The sequence below is a fragment of the Mustela nigripes genome, chromosome 1 (assembly GCF_022355385.1).
Source record: "Mustela nigripes isolate SB6536 chromosome 1, MUSNIG.SB6536, whole genome shotgun sequence".
NCBI classification, from domain to species: Eukaryota; Metazoa; Chordata; class Mammalia; order Carnivora; family Mustelidae; genus Mustela; species Mustela nigripes.
In genome coordinates this window covers 211,934,216-211,946,689 of record NC_081557.1, presented here as the reverse complement: position 1 = coordinate 211,946,689, position 12,474 = coordinate 211,934,216, and the positions used below count along the sequence as shown (strand labels likewise).

General features: G+C 54.5%; 1 protein-coding gene across 1 annotated transcript; it reads left to right on the top strand.

Annotated features, from left to right (window-relative positions):
- The first annotated feature begins 3,457 nt into the window (after positions 1-3,457).
- NKX3-2 (NK3 homeobox 2) lies at positions 3,458-7,173 on the top strand. Its single transcript, XM_059395802.1, has 2 exons — positions 3,458-4,073; positions 5,590-7,173. The coding sequence occupies exons 1-2, from the start codon at positions 3,608-3,610 to the stop codon at positions 6,117-6,119; spliced, it is 996 nt and encodes a 331-aa protein (XP_059251785.1). The 5' UTR covers positions 3,458-3,607; the 3' UTR covers positions 6,120-7,173.
- The last annotated feature ends 5,301 nt before the right edge of the window (positions 7,174-12,474 follow it).

Sequence of the window (12,474 nt, the reverse complement as noted above, 5' to 3'; positions counted from 1 at the left end):
CAAGGTCATCGGTTTCTGAGGGCCAAGTCCCGCGTGGCCTCCCACTGCACAGCCGCTGCGGGAGTGGCCTCACTCCCTGGGGCCTCTTCCCCGCACAGAAGACTGTCTCTCTTCTCCCCCACTCAGACCGAGGACCGCCAAAGGAGCAGGTGGAAGGCGGCAGGGGCGCAGACGACGCGTGCTCAGCAACTTTCGGCTAGCGCCGGAGGGCCGGGGTTTCCCCTCTCCTGGTCCCCGCGCCTCTCCCACCGCCCTCCCATCCTGCGCCCGCGGCCGCCCGAAGCTTCGCTGCCCCGCAGCGCTTCGGGCCCGGGGCCGTTCCTGGGGCGGAGGGGGCGCGGCACGCCAGGGGCGCGCAGGAACCAAACAGCGGAGGAGAAAGAAGAGAGAGCAGTGGGAGGCGAGAAGAAAGGGAGGAGAGGAAAAAGACTAGGAAAGAGCGGAACGCAGGGCCAGGGAGGAGGGCTCGGGAGCGGAGCTCCCCGGCCTCCTCCTTGAAGGCTGGCCGGCTGCCGGGGCTCCCCGGCTCCGCCGATTCCCGCGACGGGCCCAAGGCCGAAGCGCGGCGCCGACGGAAGGTCAGGCGCGGTCAAGGAGCCGCGGGGTTCCAGGAGCTCGTGGCCATTCCCGGGGCAGATGGCCTCAGAGGGCTGGGAGTGGGGGCCCCGCTGCGCCCGCGCGGACGCGCCCCTTCCCCGCGGACCCCCGGCCCTCTGGCACCCGCTGACCTGCCGAGCCCTCGGCAGACACCCCAACTCACCGGCCTTTACTCCGCGCGTGTCCGGGACAATCTCTGCCTACGACCACTTCTGCTCACCGTCTCCGAAAACCTTTTCATCCCCACCCAGCCCCTTAGTAGCAACTTTTAGTTGTAGTTCTAGACCAGGGTACTTAACACACCTCCTGGCCCTGCCTGCAGCCACTCACCAGACTTAGAGGTCGACAGCGGCGTCAGTTGCCCAGCGATGACACGGGTCTCTCTCACTTTGTGCCTGCTGAAGTCTCGGAATGCAGCCACTGTCTTGCAGTCTGGGGACGCACAGAAAACGGACAACTCAAAACCTCCTCGGAACTGCATCTTTAATGCTTTGACGACCTCTGCTGAAGACTGTGGCAAAGGGCATATCCTACCGTGGATCGGATTTCTCTTTAAAAATATATTGGGGGGGGGGGGGGCAACTACATAGTAGTTGCTATTTACAAGTAAGTCTTTGTATAGCCCCCAAACTTACTTATCCTAGGTCATTCAGCCCTCAGAACATCTCCGTTGCCTGTGTGTACAGAACTCACCCTATTATTTGTCCACACCAAGCCCTCACCCCACAAAGGCACACAGTTCACACTTGTTCATCTCTCACCTTCTGGGGCACCTGTGTCAATCTTCCCCTAGACGTGATCCCCAGAGAGTAACAAGATCCACCATCCTGTTAAAGGGAGGTAATTTAAAGAGTAAATCAAGGTCAGCGGGAGGAAGGAAAGGACACTCTTTCTTTTGAAACCTCTGAAGCTTTCTGTTCTATTTCCTTCCCAGCCTGAAGAGCATCCCGTTTCTTATATTTGCGTTATACTGACACCAAATTTAAGCACCTTTCCCTCAAAAGTGATGTAACCCTAAAGAACTAGAAAGGACAATGATCTTTTCAAGTTAGAATTTGTAGCCCAAGTACATTACAGGATCTACACTGTAGTGTATTGAGGATGCAAAAAAAAAAAAAAAGCATCATGTAGCTAAAATTCTGGAAAGTACAGATGCTGCAAAGCCCTCTTCCCCTCCAACACACCGAGCTGAAAACTATGAAGAGTGTGTGTATTTTGTACTGCAGTGCACAAGGACCACCAAAAAGAAAGCAACAGGGAGAAATGCTATTTATTTTAGTGACACCAAGAGCACAAATTTACTAAACTAAAATCACAGTTCTTTAAACTTAATGGTTCAGATTGTGTCTTTAGTGTTAAGTTAAACCTTTGTAAAATTTATGGAAGGCAGTAAAGTATGTTACTTGAGTAAATTTTTTATTTAAAAATAATTAACGTAAATAAGTAACAAACGTTTTTATATTACAATATTTGTGTTTCATAGCTCGGTTCCTTCTATTTCATGAAACAATTCATTACTTATTTTTTTAAGAAAATTAATTTAATGCCGTCAGTTCAGGATCATGAGTACGGTAATTCCCACATAGTCCTTTAAACAAACACATATCTTTTCTAATCTTATTCTACTCACTAGTAACAGAATATTTAAATAACAAGTTGAAATATTTTTTCCCTCCTTCCTGGTGTAAAATTTAACAAACTCCAATTAAATTCAGTACTAACCGTCCAGGGAAATGACCGCGCAATTTCCAGAAACTCTCCCAAAGATGACTTCTCATTTCTCGCCTGCCTTTAGTTCTCTAACTGTACCATCTTTTTCTTTTTAATTCCTCCATAGAATTCGAATCAAGTAAAATAAGGTGAAGGAAAAAATATATTTCTAGTGATTTTAATTGATTATTTCAGTGAAAAGAATTAGCAGTCAGGAAGCCCTGAAACTATAAAGGTTAAAAAAATTTTTTTTTCTTATCTTTGACCCTTCCTAGAAAACAGAAAACTGAGCGCGCGGTTTATCGAACTGCGTTATCTTGGATTTCCCCCCTCCCCACACTCCCAAGCCTAGATTTCGACTAGACTATCAAATATCGTGTTCCACAAAAGCGCAGGAATGGGTGGATACATCTGCAGAGATAAGAAACGCGGTTTCTCAGACACGGTGTGTAGGTGGGTAAGCCTCCGGTTGCTGGAGGATGCTTCGAGGACCAGGCTTGGGAGGAAAGGGGTTAAGCCAGACCCTGACTTTCTCCGCGCAACGTGCCCGGTTAGGTCTGTAAAAGTCAACGTCGCCCAGCTGGAGCCAGCCAATAGGCGGCCGGGAGGGCCCCGGACAACCCAGTGAAGGGGCGTGGCCTGAAGCTGTCACTCAGCGGTGAGGAATGACACCCGAGCGGGAGGGGGGATACGGTGGAACGCCGGGGAAGGAAAGAGAGAAGAAACAGATAAAACCAGAGCAGGGGGTAAAAAGGTGCCCCGCGCCTCTCAGAATCCAGAGGCCGCCGTCGTCGCCGCCGTCACTGGGGGTGGGCTCCGGAAGAGCCGGACCAACTAGGAAAGGACTAACCAAGAGCGAAATCCTGCAGCCAGTGAAGAGACCGAGGCGCAAAGAAAAAGTGACTCCGGCCGTGCTCCCCGGAGGCGCTCGGAGGGGACTGCAGCCGCGGTGGGGGCCCCGCCGATCTGCCCCCAACATCCTCCGAGGGGGCAGACCCCGGCCCGCCCCTAAGGGCGCGAGGCGATGAGATAATCCAGCTGAGCTTCGAAAGTCGAGCGTCTGGCTCTGAATTGGGGGGGAGGGGGTCTTCGGGAGGGGTGGGCCTCGGAAGTGGGGGTGAGGGTCGGCGCTGATCCCCGGCCAGAGGGAGGCGGGGGCTGCTGGGCCGCGCAGGAGTGCGCTGCTGGGGCCTCGCGAGCCGGCTCACTCGCGCTGCGGCGGCCCGCGCGCTGCGTCCAGCTCCGTGCTGCCCCGCGCCCCAGCCGCCCGGCCGGCCGGCCGCTCTGGCTCACGGAGCAGATGGCTGTGCGCGGCGCCAACACCTTGACGCCCTTCTCCATCCAGGCAATCCTCAACAAGAAAGAGGAGCGTGGAGGGCTGCCCGCGCCAGAGGGGCGCTCGGTACCCGGGGGCACCGCAGTGGCGGTGGCTGAGGCTCCCGCTGTCTGCTGCTGGCGATTGTTCGGGGAGACAGACGCGGGCGCTCTGGGGGGCGCGGAAGACTCTCTGCTGGCGTCGCCTGCCGGGACCAGAACGGCTGCAGGGCGGACCGCGGAGAGCCTGGTTGGTTGGGACTCGGACTCGGCGCTGAGCGAGGAGAACGAGGGCGGGCGGCGCTGTGCGGACGCGCCGGGGGCCAGCGGGGCCGGCTGTGCAGGGGGGACGCTGGGCCTCGGCCAGCCGGTCTGCGAGCTGCCCGCCGCCAAGGACCTAGAGGAGGAAGCCGCAGGCAGGAGCGACAGCGAGATGTCGGCCAGCGTCTCAGGTCTGCCGAGGCTTGGTGGGGAAGGGGGCCGGGCAGAGGGGCTGGCAAGGAGGGAAAACATGCCGAATGGGGTGGGCCTGCTGTGAGAACCCTACGCCCAGGGGCCCTGGGGCTGGCCAGGACCCGAAGCTCTTCGCGCTGGCGCAGGCTGCTCTAATTCTCTGGGAACCGAGCCCGAGAGAGAACCGAGAAACTCCTCAGAGCCTGCGTCCTGGGGCGAGGCCTGAGACGTCCTGGGGGCAATTGTGCCCTAGACTGCACTAAGAGAAAACCACTGCACCCTGCCTTTAAGTCCATCGCCAGTGCTTCGGCCCTGTCTATGTCCAAATCCCCCAAATCAGAGACAGGGAAGATCCAGGGGCCCGGAGACCTCGAGTAGTCAGTGTCATGGTCCCTAGCCCATAGAGCAGAAATGCTCCCAGCTCCAGGTCCCAAGGCTCCGAGGTCCTCTGCTTAAGGATAGGTGGTGAGGGATACCTCTAAGTGGTACTGAACATGCATGTGCCAAGCCTGGGCTTTGGGGGGAGGACTTATTTAGCTTTCCCAGACCCCAAGTTCAGGGGAGCTGGGATGGGCTGAGGACCCAATACCTGACAGCACACCCTGCAGCCAGCTGAAGGCAGGGGGGCTTAATGTGGGTCATTCCACAAGTAGCACGGAGAGGAACATCCCCTGCCAGAGCTGGCAGGTCACTGGGTCAGAAAGACACCCCACACCCACTCCCCTGTGGGCTGGTCGCTGCTGTAGGCCTCACCCTGGCTCCAAGTAAATAGTACTTGCCCGAGGCCAGATCTCTGAACCTCTCTGCTAGGGTCCTGTGGGGAGATCCAGGAAGGGCTGAGGAGCTGGTGTCAGATTAGGGTTCAAAGACGTGAAGCAGGGACACCTCTCTCTCTTCCCCTCAATCTTCTCATTTCCTTGCAAAGAGAGAGACAGAAGCCCACCAAAGTTGCTCTATTGCCACAGATCTCACACAATTCCGGGAGGTTGAGGGGGTTGAGGGTAAGACTCGGAATACATCTGTCCGAGGATTCGGGCCCCCATCTTCCCCTTACGTGCAGTTGACACGTGTGTGTTGCACCAATGAGTATGTATGAGCGTTGAGTGTGCCGGTGGCGGGTAAACCCAGGGAGAGAGCAACCAAGAATTCCCCCCCTCACCCCAGAGCTCAGCGCTGAATACTTATAAGGCTTGTGAGGATGCTTAGGCCTGGTGCCCCCACATTACTGAGGGAAGCCTGGGGCACAGTGAGGGCAGGGAGCTGGATCTTGGCCACACAGCATTGATACAGCGGCGGAGTCCCCTTCCCGAGTGGACAGGCCTAGATGTAAGAAGCTAGTAGAACAGGGTTCTGAGTCCGGTCTAAAGGATCCGTGGTTTACAGACCCTCGCCCAGCGCTCTGCTGGGATCAAAGCGTATTTTCGTCCCCCTCCTCCACCCCCCGCAGTTGGGGCCAGACCTCCTTTGTTTGCGGCGCTGACAGTCTGTTGTTTCTGTTCCCACTGGGGTTCGCAGGCGACCGCAGCCCTAGGGCCGAAGACGACGCTGTTGGCCCCGGAAGTGCACGCGTACCCGCGCTGTGCAGCCGAAGCGGCGGCGGGGGCGGCCCGGCGGGCGGCGCGGAGGAGGAGGAGGAGCCCGCCGCGCCCAAGCCGCGCAAGAAACGTTCGCGGGCCGCCTTCTCCCACGCTCAGGTCTTCGAGTTGGAGCGGCGCTTCAACCACCAACGATACTTGTCCGGGCCGGAACGCGCCGACCTGGCCGCGTCGCTGAAGCTCACCGAGACGCAAGTGAAGATCTGGTTCCAGAACCGTCGCTACAAGACCAAACGCCGGCAGATGGCTGCCGACCTGCTGGCATCAGCGCCCGCCGCCAAGAAGGTGGCGGTGAAAGTGCTGGTGCGCGACGACCAGAGACAGTACTTGCCTGGCGAGGTGCTGCGGCCACCGTCGCTGCTGCCACTGCAACCCTCCTACTATTACCCTTACTATTGCCTTCCGGGCTGGGCGCTCTCCACGTGTGCAGCCGCGGCGGGCACCCAGTGAGCCGGCCTGGGTCGAGGCAGCAAACGATCCCCGGGTCCCAGCTCCGGACGGCCGCTGACGGCTGTGCAGGTTGTGCTCTGTACGAGGGCGCCCCGGCGAAGGGGCAAGTGGAGGTTGCAGTACAGCCCAGGCTCAAAATCCAGGAGTGCTCCGTGGCAGCGGGACTGAGTCTGTCCAGAGGGGGCGCCTTTTTCTAATTTGAAGGCACCCTTTGCCTAATTAGGAGGGACCCTATGGTCTAGGGTTCTTGCTCCCCCGTTGCCTGCGTGGAAGCTCTTGGACATTATTTATTATCACAACAAAGTTGGATTTGGATTGTATCTGCCAGGACACGGCGTTTCTCTGGAGCGGAGAGAACTCCTGGATCCACATAGCCTGAATCCCCAGAATTTCAGGCTGTCTGGGAGCTTCGTGCAGTAGGCCACAATAGTTCATGGTATCCATGCTACCAATCTATGTTTATCTACATATCTATTATTTTTGGAAATTGCATTTGTAAGGAACGGGTGCAGAACCTTGACAGCCCCAAGGAGCCCCGAGCCTTAGAGGGTTGATTTGAACGTGAAAGTTTTGCTTTTTGGGCCCTCTGCCCCCACTCCTCCCCATGTCAGAGCTGGGGTGTGGACGCCCTTTTGGGTGCTGAATGTAAAGAAGGGAGCTTCTGAGCACAGGGCTGTGCAGAGGCCCCCCAAAATCTTTCCTCTCCGGAGTCCACCAACAACTCGGGAGCTTCCGGGAACCCGGAATCAGGAAAGGGCAAACCCAGCAGCCCTTGGCAGAAACTTTCTTTTATTTCTTTTTATTTTTTTAAAGGAGGTTAAAACGTGTAGCACTTTTCGGTTGTTTGTATTCAAATAACGGTTATTTTTGTATTCAATGTGAATATCCCTGACCGGCCTTTTCCCAGCGTATCCTGCAGTTCAGATGCCGGGCCCTCTGTTTCTAACGTTCTCCATGATTCCTGCATTCTGACCCAAGATTCTTCCATTCCAGCCCCTGTCCCTAAGACAGATGATCCTGTCAATATTGTCGCTTTTTGCCTCCTTAAGGGCACTGTGCACTCAACTAGAATATTAACTTTAAAAAGATTTGTGAAGTTTGGAAGCTCTGTTCGCTTTATCTTTCTTTTTCCTTTAATTTATAAACTTTTAGTTTCACATGCCCTCCTGGACACCATGTTGTCTCTGAGCCTCTCTGTCCAGCTGTATGGTAAAAATGTCTGGGGCTCCTCTCCAACCACTTTTCAGTCCTGGACCAAGAATGTCTCCTCCCTCTAGGGAGCGGCCTGGCTGCCCATCGGGAAGAAAGTGTTTAAATCCACTCAGCTCAGGGAATTGCAAGTAGGGGACTTCGCAAAAGTCACAACTGAATCCCACTGAATAAGGAGCAAATGGCTAGGATTCTCTCTCTCTCTCTCTCTCCCTCCCTCATGGGATTGGTCTCAGAGTGTGGAAAGTGTCCATAGCTGAACCCACAACCAGTTTCAACCCCTACCTAACCTGCTGTCTCCTTCACCTGCTCACATCCTCTCTGCTTTTGATTTTCCCAGCATTTCTGGAACTGACCCTGTCTTCATTTCGTTTGGAGAATAGGCTAGCAAAAACTCGCCGAAATTCTGAGGGCTATAATAACCAGATCTATTAGAGGTCTCTTGGGGAGGGTCAGCTGAGCTTTGACCCCGGCAGGGTGCACATGGCCCTCTACATTGTTTCAGAGTGATGCCACTACCTCCGTCTGTGACATGGTCTCATGTGAGCCCTCATAGGAGGACTAGGGCCAGGGTTATTTATTATTTACATTTTACAGACGAACACCCGCCCCCATTGCACAATTCCCCAGGCTGTCATGGATTCGCCAGAGCAAAATGCTTAGGCTTCACTCCCCTCGCTCTGGGTCTGGTCGAGCAAGGAAGAGTTAATGCCACATTGCAGGCTCAGAGGCCTCCAGCAGCCAGCGGAAGCCGGGAGTTGCCAATCCCAGGCCCCAGCTACTTTCAATTTTACCCCAACCAGAAAGGCCTACCTGCCCTTTTCAGGGTCGGCAACCTTTTCCAGCCTCAGGATTCCCAGGCCTTTGTATCCCAAAATCCATAGCCAGGGGTCTGTGAACCCCCCGCGAACCCCCCCCCCGCCCCCCCCATCCCGTCACAAGTGCTTTTGGAGAAGATTCCTGCTTGTGGAAACAACAAAGCGAGAAGGGAAAGGCATATGTCCTCGGGATGTGCACGCCCTTACCCCCAAGTCCAACCGCCTTCTAAATGGTTCCTGCAATCATTTTATTTCTTTTTGGCATGTTTTAAAAATTCCATGTAAGCTTCATAATTAATCATGAATGCATTTTCCCTGTAGAAAGAACATTTCCAATAACGCTAGAATTCCCTCCCTTCCTCTCTGCAGAGATCGCCACTACTGAGGGTTTTGGGGGAGGAAGCTTGTTTTTTTCTCCCCGCCCCCCTCCTGAAATGGCATTGGGTTGTGACTGCATCCTATGAGGTGAGTTTGTCCTCCAACCCTGCGGATTTGGGAAGTTGAGGGAACTAGGGGTTTTCTCTCAAGTAGGCCGGGCGGCGCCCCTTCCCTTTCCCGTTCCTTCTGCACTCCCCGTCTGGACCAGCTATGCCGGGCTTGCTCCAGACGCCCGGGGAAAAAGGACTCAAACGAATTCAGTTTGCCCCAGATTGTTGCAGTTTCGCTCTGAGCTGCCCCGCACCCGGCTCTGGCAGCAGCACCTTTAGATCCAATTTGTGGAGTTGGAATCAGCCCGTGGGGCCAGCTGGGCTTCCGAAGAACTCCCCTCTCATTTGGAGACCTGAGGCCGGTGCCTTTACCTGGGGTTCCCCCACCACCACCATTGACAAGGCTCCTGTTGGAAATCGGCGCTATTGCTTTCTGAAGTTCCTCTTCCTTCTCCACTTCCAGCTCCTCCGCCGCCCCCGCCGCCGCCGCCGCCGCCGCTGCTGCTTCTTTTTCTTCTTCTTCTTTAAAGATGAGAAAGAGTCAGTCGAGCTCTTTGGCCTCCTTGCTTTCTGACGGAGGCTCTTCCTCCACCACTCTCTATGCTCCTGGGGCGCAGTGCTCCTTGTCGGCTTGCTTGGGGCCTGATTTCCCCCAGAGTAGTCAGCCAGCGGAGCCTTTGGACCTATTCACCTTTCTCCGCCCTTCTGGGTCCTTAGCGAATCTCAGAGCTGACCTTGGAGATAGTTGGGTATGACCCGCACACTTAAATGGGTAAACTATGCCTGGAGGAAGAGCTGGGAAGAGGACACACTGTGACCAGCCCTGAAATCCATCCCAAGGAGTCAGGCTTAGCCCATGAATCTTCCTCTGGCCAGCAATTTGAGATCCATTTACTACCAAATATCGCTAGTGTGTGTGTGTGTGTGTGTGTGTGTACTCGCGCACATGTGTGTAACTAAAATCCCTGGCCTGTTGGTATCGACTCTCCCAAGCTGCGTCTAACTGTAAACCTCTAGGTAGGAAGGGCCCTGGGACCCCTAGGAGAATCTCAGAAGAGCTGGGTCAGGCAGTGGGAGTTTGGGAATGGGTTGCATTTCAGGAAATAGATGACTTCCCCGCCACTGAGAATCCAAGTGCTCTCTCCACTCCTCCGCACTAGCCCAAGGTAAGAGGTTGACAGAGAATCTGATTTTATGGGAGAAGGTCCGAGGAAGGCTCAACCGAGATATCATCTGCCCGGAATCCCCGATCCCCTAAGGGCTGGGCCCCTACTGGGGCGGTGTCTGAGGGCTTCCGGGAAATGGGGAGCTTTTGCAGGGAAACTGGCAAAACCTGGAAACACCATACCAAGCATCTCACAGAAGCAAGACGTCTTCCAAGGCCTGCAGACATCTCTCGGGCCGGGATGCTGTGACTTTAACTCCCCAGCCGGCCGCCGGAACTGTGTCCTGGCCAGGCGGCCATTCCATTCACGTTTCGTCGGTCTTTGCCAGGAAAAGGGTGGAATACAGCCTCGAGCGCGTCCACAGAATTCTACTAGGCAGACGAAGAGACTTCTGCCTCAGGGGTAAGCTGCCGCCACCGACGGATCCTGAGTCGCGGAGAAATTTAGACATCTCCCTGAAAGCTGAATACTGGCAGAGGAGGTCCTGGTCCGCAAAGGATGAGGAGGGAAGTGACGCCGACCCGCGCGGGGGCCCCCGCTGCCCAGGCGCTACAGGACTTGACTGGCGGGCGACCTGCCTCACTCTGCTAACAGTCTTAATTGGGAATCACACCGAGCTGCGCGGGAACTGCAAGACACAGCAAATGTTTGAACGCGCTTTGTAAGTCAGAAAGCGCTGAGGGCAGGTAGTTATACACGCTAGAGGCGCGTGGCTACTGCACAAGCCCTGGCCTCCAGGGAAGGCCGCGCCCAGAACCTCGAATGTAGCAGGAGCTGAGGCTCTAATCGGAGGGCGACCTGGAGAGCAGCCAAACAACACATAACAACAACAAATATCTATAACTACATTCGGTTGTTCGGTTGTCTGGGACGCTGCACGTGGAAAAGTGCTTCTGCATTCTGCTCTGCACTGTTTTCCTGAGGCAGCCTGAGCAGCGTGAACATGGCCTCCATTTTACAGTTGTGTATACGGTGTCCGAAGTCACAGGCCATAAGGAGGCCTTTCAGGGTCTTTCAAAGTTCAGAAGCATATTTTAGTATTTGAGGCCGGCAGTGTGGATAGATAGTCCCTTAGAACTAGCATCTCTTGGTTTGACTTTGGGGTGGTTGGATTACTAAGGGTGAGTGTGTTTTGAAAACCATTAAGCACTGTAAAGCTGGTATGGACTTATTACTAATGTTGCCATCATCATCATTATAATTCTTATTATTACAAACTTCTGGGCAATGCTTAGTAAGCTGATCTGAAACAATCTTCCTTAAACGCTTGCACCCTTCAGAAGTTTCCAAGTGACCTGCGGTGTGCTCAACAGAGAGTCTCTTAGAGGGGTAGAGACTCCAAGCTTCCACCAGTTTTCAAGTCTCCTGATAAATACGTTTTTTAAAATGAAGAAATACCAAAACAGGTTGCAAAAAAAAAAAAATGTGTTATATTGTAAATGGTTACATCATGTAATAAATTAATTTTTTCTGTAGTTACACACAGAAGTTATTCAACATAAACTAGGTTGCTCAAATCATTAAAACATTTATAAAAGGAGATTGATTCCCAGGGCCTTTCAAGCAGGGGTGGTCCGGTATGGAGTCCAGGTTAAGTTGAACGATGAACTTCTTTCAAACCTGTTGGGTGTGTATAAGGCTATGCCACCTATGAAGGAAACGTCCAACGACCAAATTTGGGTCAACTGCGGACATGAGAACTGGCAAACGGCCCTGCCGCCCCGCACCCCTCCGGAGCGCTGCTGTTACTGTTACTTTTTGCTTTGAGGCGGGCAGGGAAAGACCCGCGGGCGCCTGGCTTTTGGCGGATCGGAGCTGACCCAGAATCTGCCGCACAAGCGAATAGCACTTAGGGGTTCCTGTTGGAAGGTCAAGTTTAAAGGGAATACACAGTGGCTTCGGGAGCGGAGCCATCACTTTGCCCGGAGCCTCTGGCAAGGTGAGCTAGCTCCTGGGCTCATCCTTTCCCCTGCTGCTGGGACTGTGTGTGATAAGCTGCCTCTTTTCCTACTCCTCCCCCCACGCCCCTTCACCCCCATCGCCACTCATTCCACTCTGCCTCCCATAAGCACCCTGTTTTGTCCCTGGGTGCCCCGCCCACAGGTCCGGTGAGGCCCCCCGCAGCCCAGGGGTTAGTTAGTGCGCCTGCGGAGCCCAGAGGGCGTGGTCTCTGCTTAGGCCTCAGGGTCTTCAACGAGTACCTACATCTCTCCGAGTGGTTTCCACAATCGCAACAAGAGCTTCTGGAGGTTTCTGGGGGCTTCTCAGTGAGTCCTTCTCCTCCCCAGCCTGGCCTGCTTCTGATTGTCACACTGAGGCCACCTAGCTGAGCAGGGCTCCTACGACTTGGCGTGTGCCTTATCCCTTAGGTGATTGCGGTTCTGGACGTCTGGGAGACCAACGTGAGAGTGTCTCCCTGCAGCCAGCACATCTGGGGGCGGGAAGTGGTCAAGTCGGGCTCAATGGCCTCCAAGATCCATTAGGTGATTCTACCTGGGTCCTGTGTCTACAGGCTGGAGGCAACTCTGCCACTGACTTGATGAATCCTAGGCAATTAACTTCTCTTCTCCGCATCTATATTAAAAAGGGGGGGGGGGGGGGGAGTATGAGATGCTCCTTAAATCTGAGTAATGTTTGGAGTCCACACTGACCTCTGGCTTGGAATGGAGGGAAATAGAAACATTTCAAATAATGAGCCATGCCCTTGGTGCACAGATTTTGGAAGGAGGGTTGT

Bases quoted from the DNA above. Each gene is read 5' to 3' on its own strand.
- NKX3-2 (XM_059395802.1), top strand. From the start codon at position 3,608: ATGGCTGTGCGCGGCGCCAACACCTTGACGCCCTTCTCCATCCAGGCA. The intron at 4,074-5,589 runs GTCTGCCGAGGC...TGGGGTTCGCAG, and splicing joins GATGTCGGCCAGCGTCTCAG to GCGACCGCAGCCCTAGGGCC.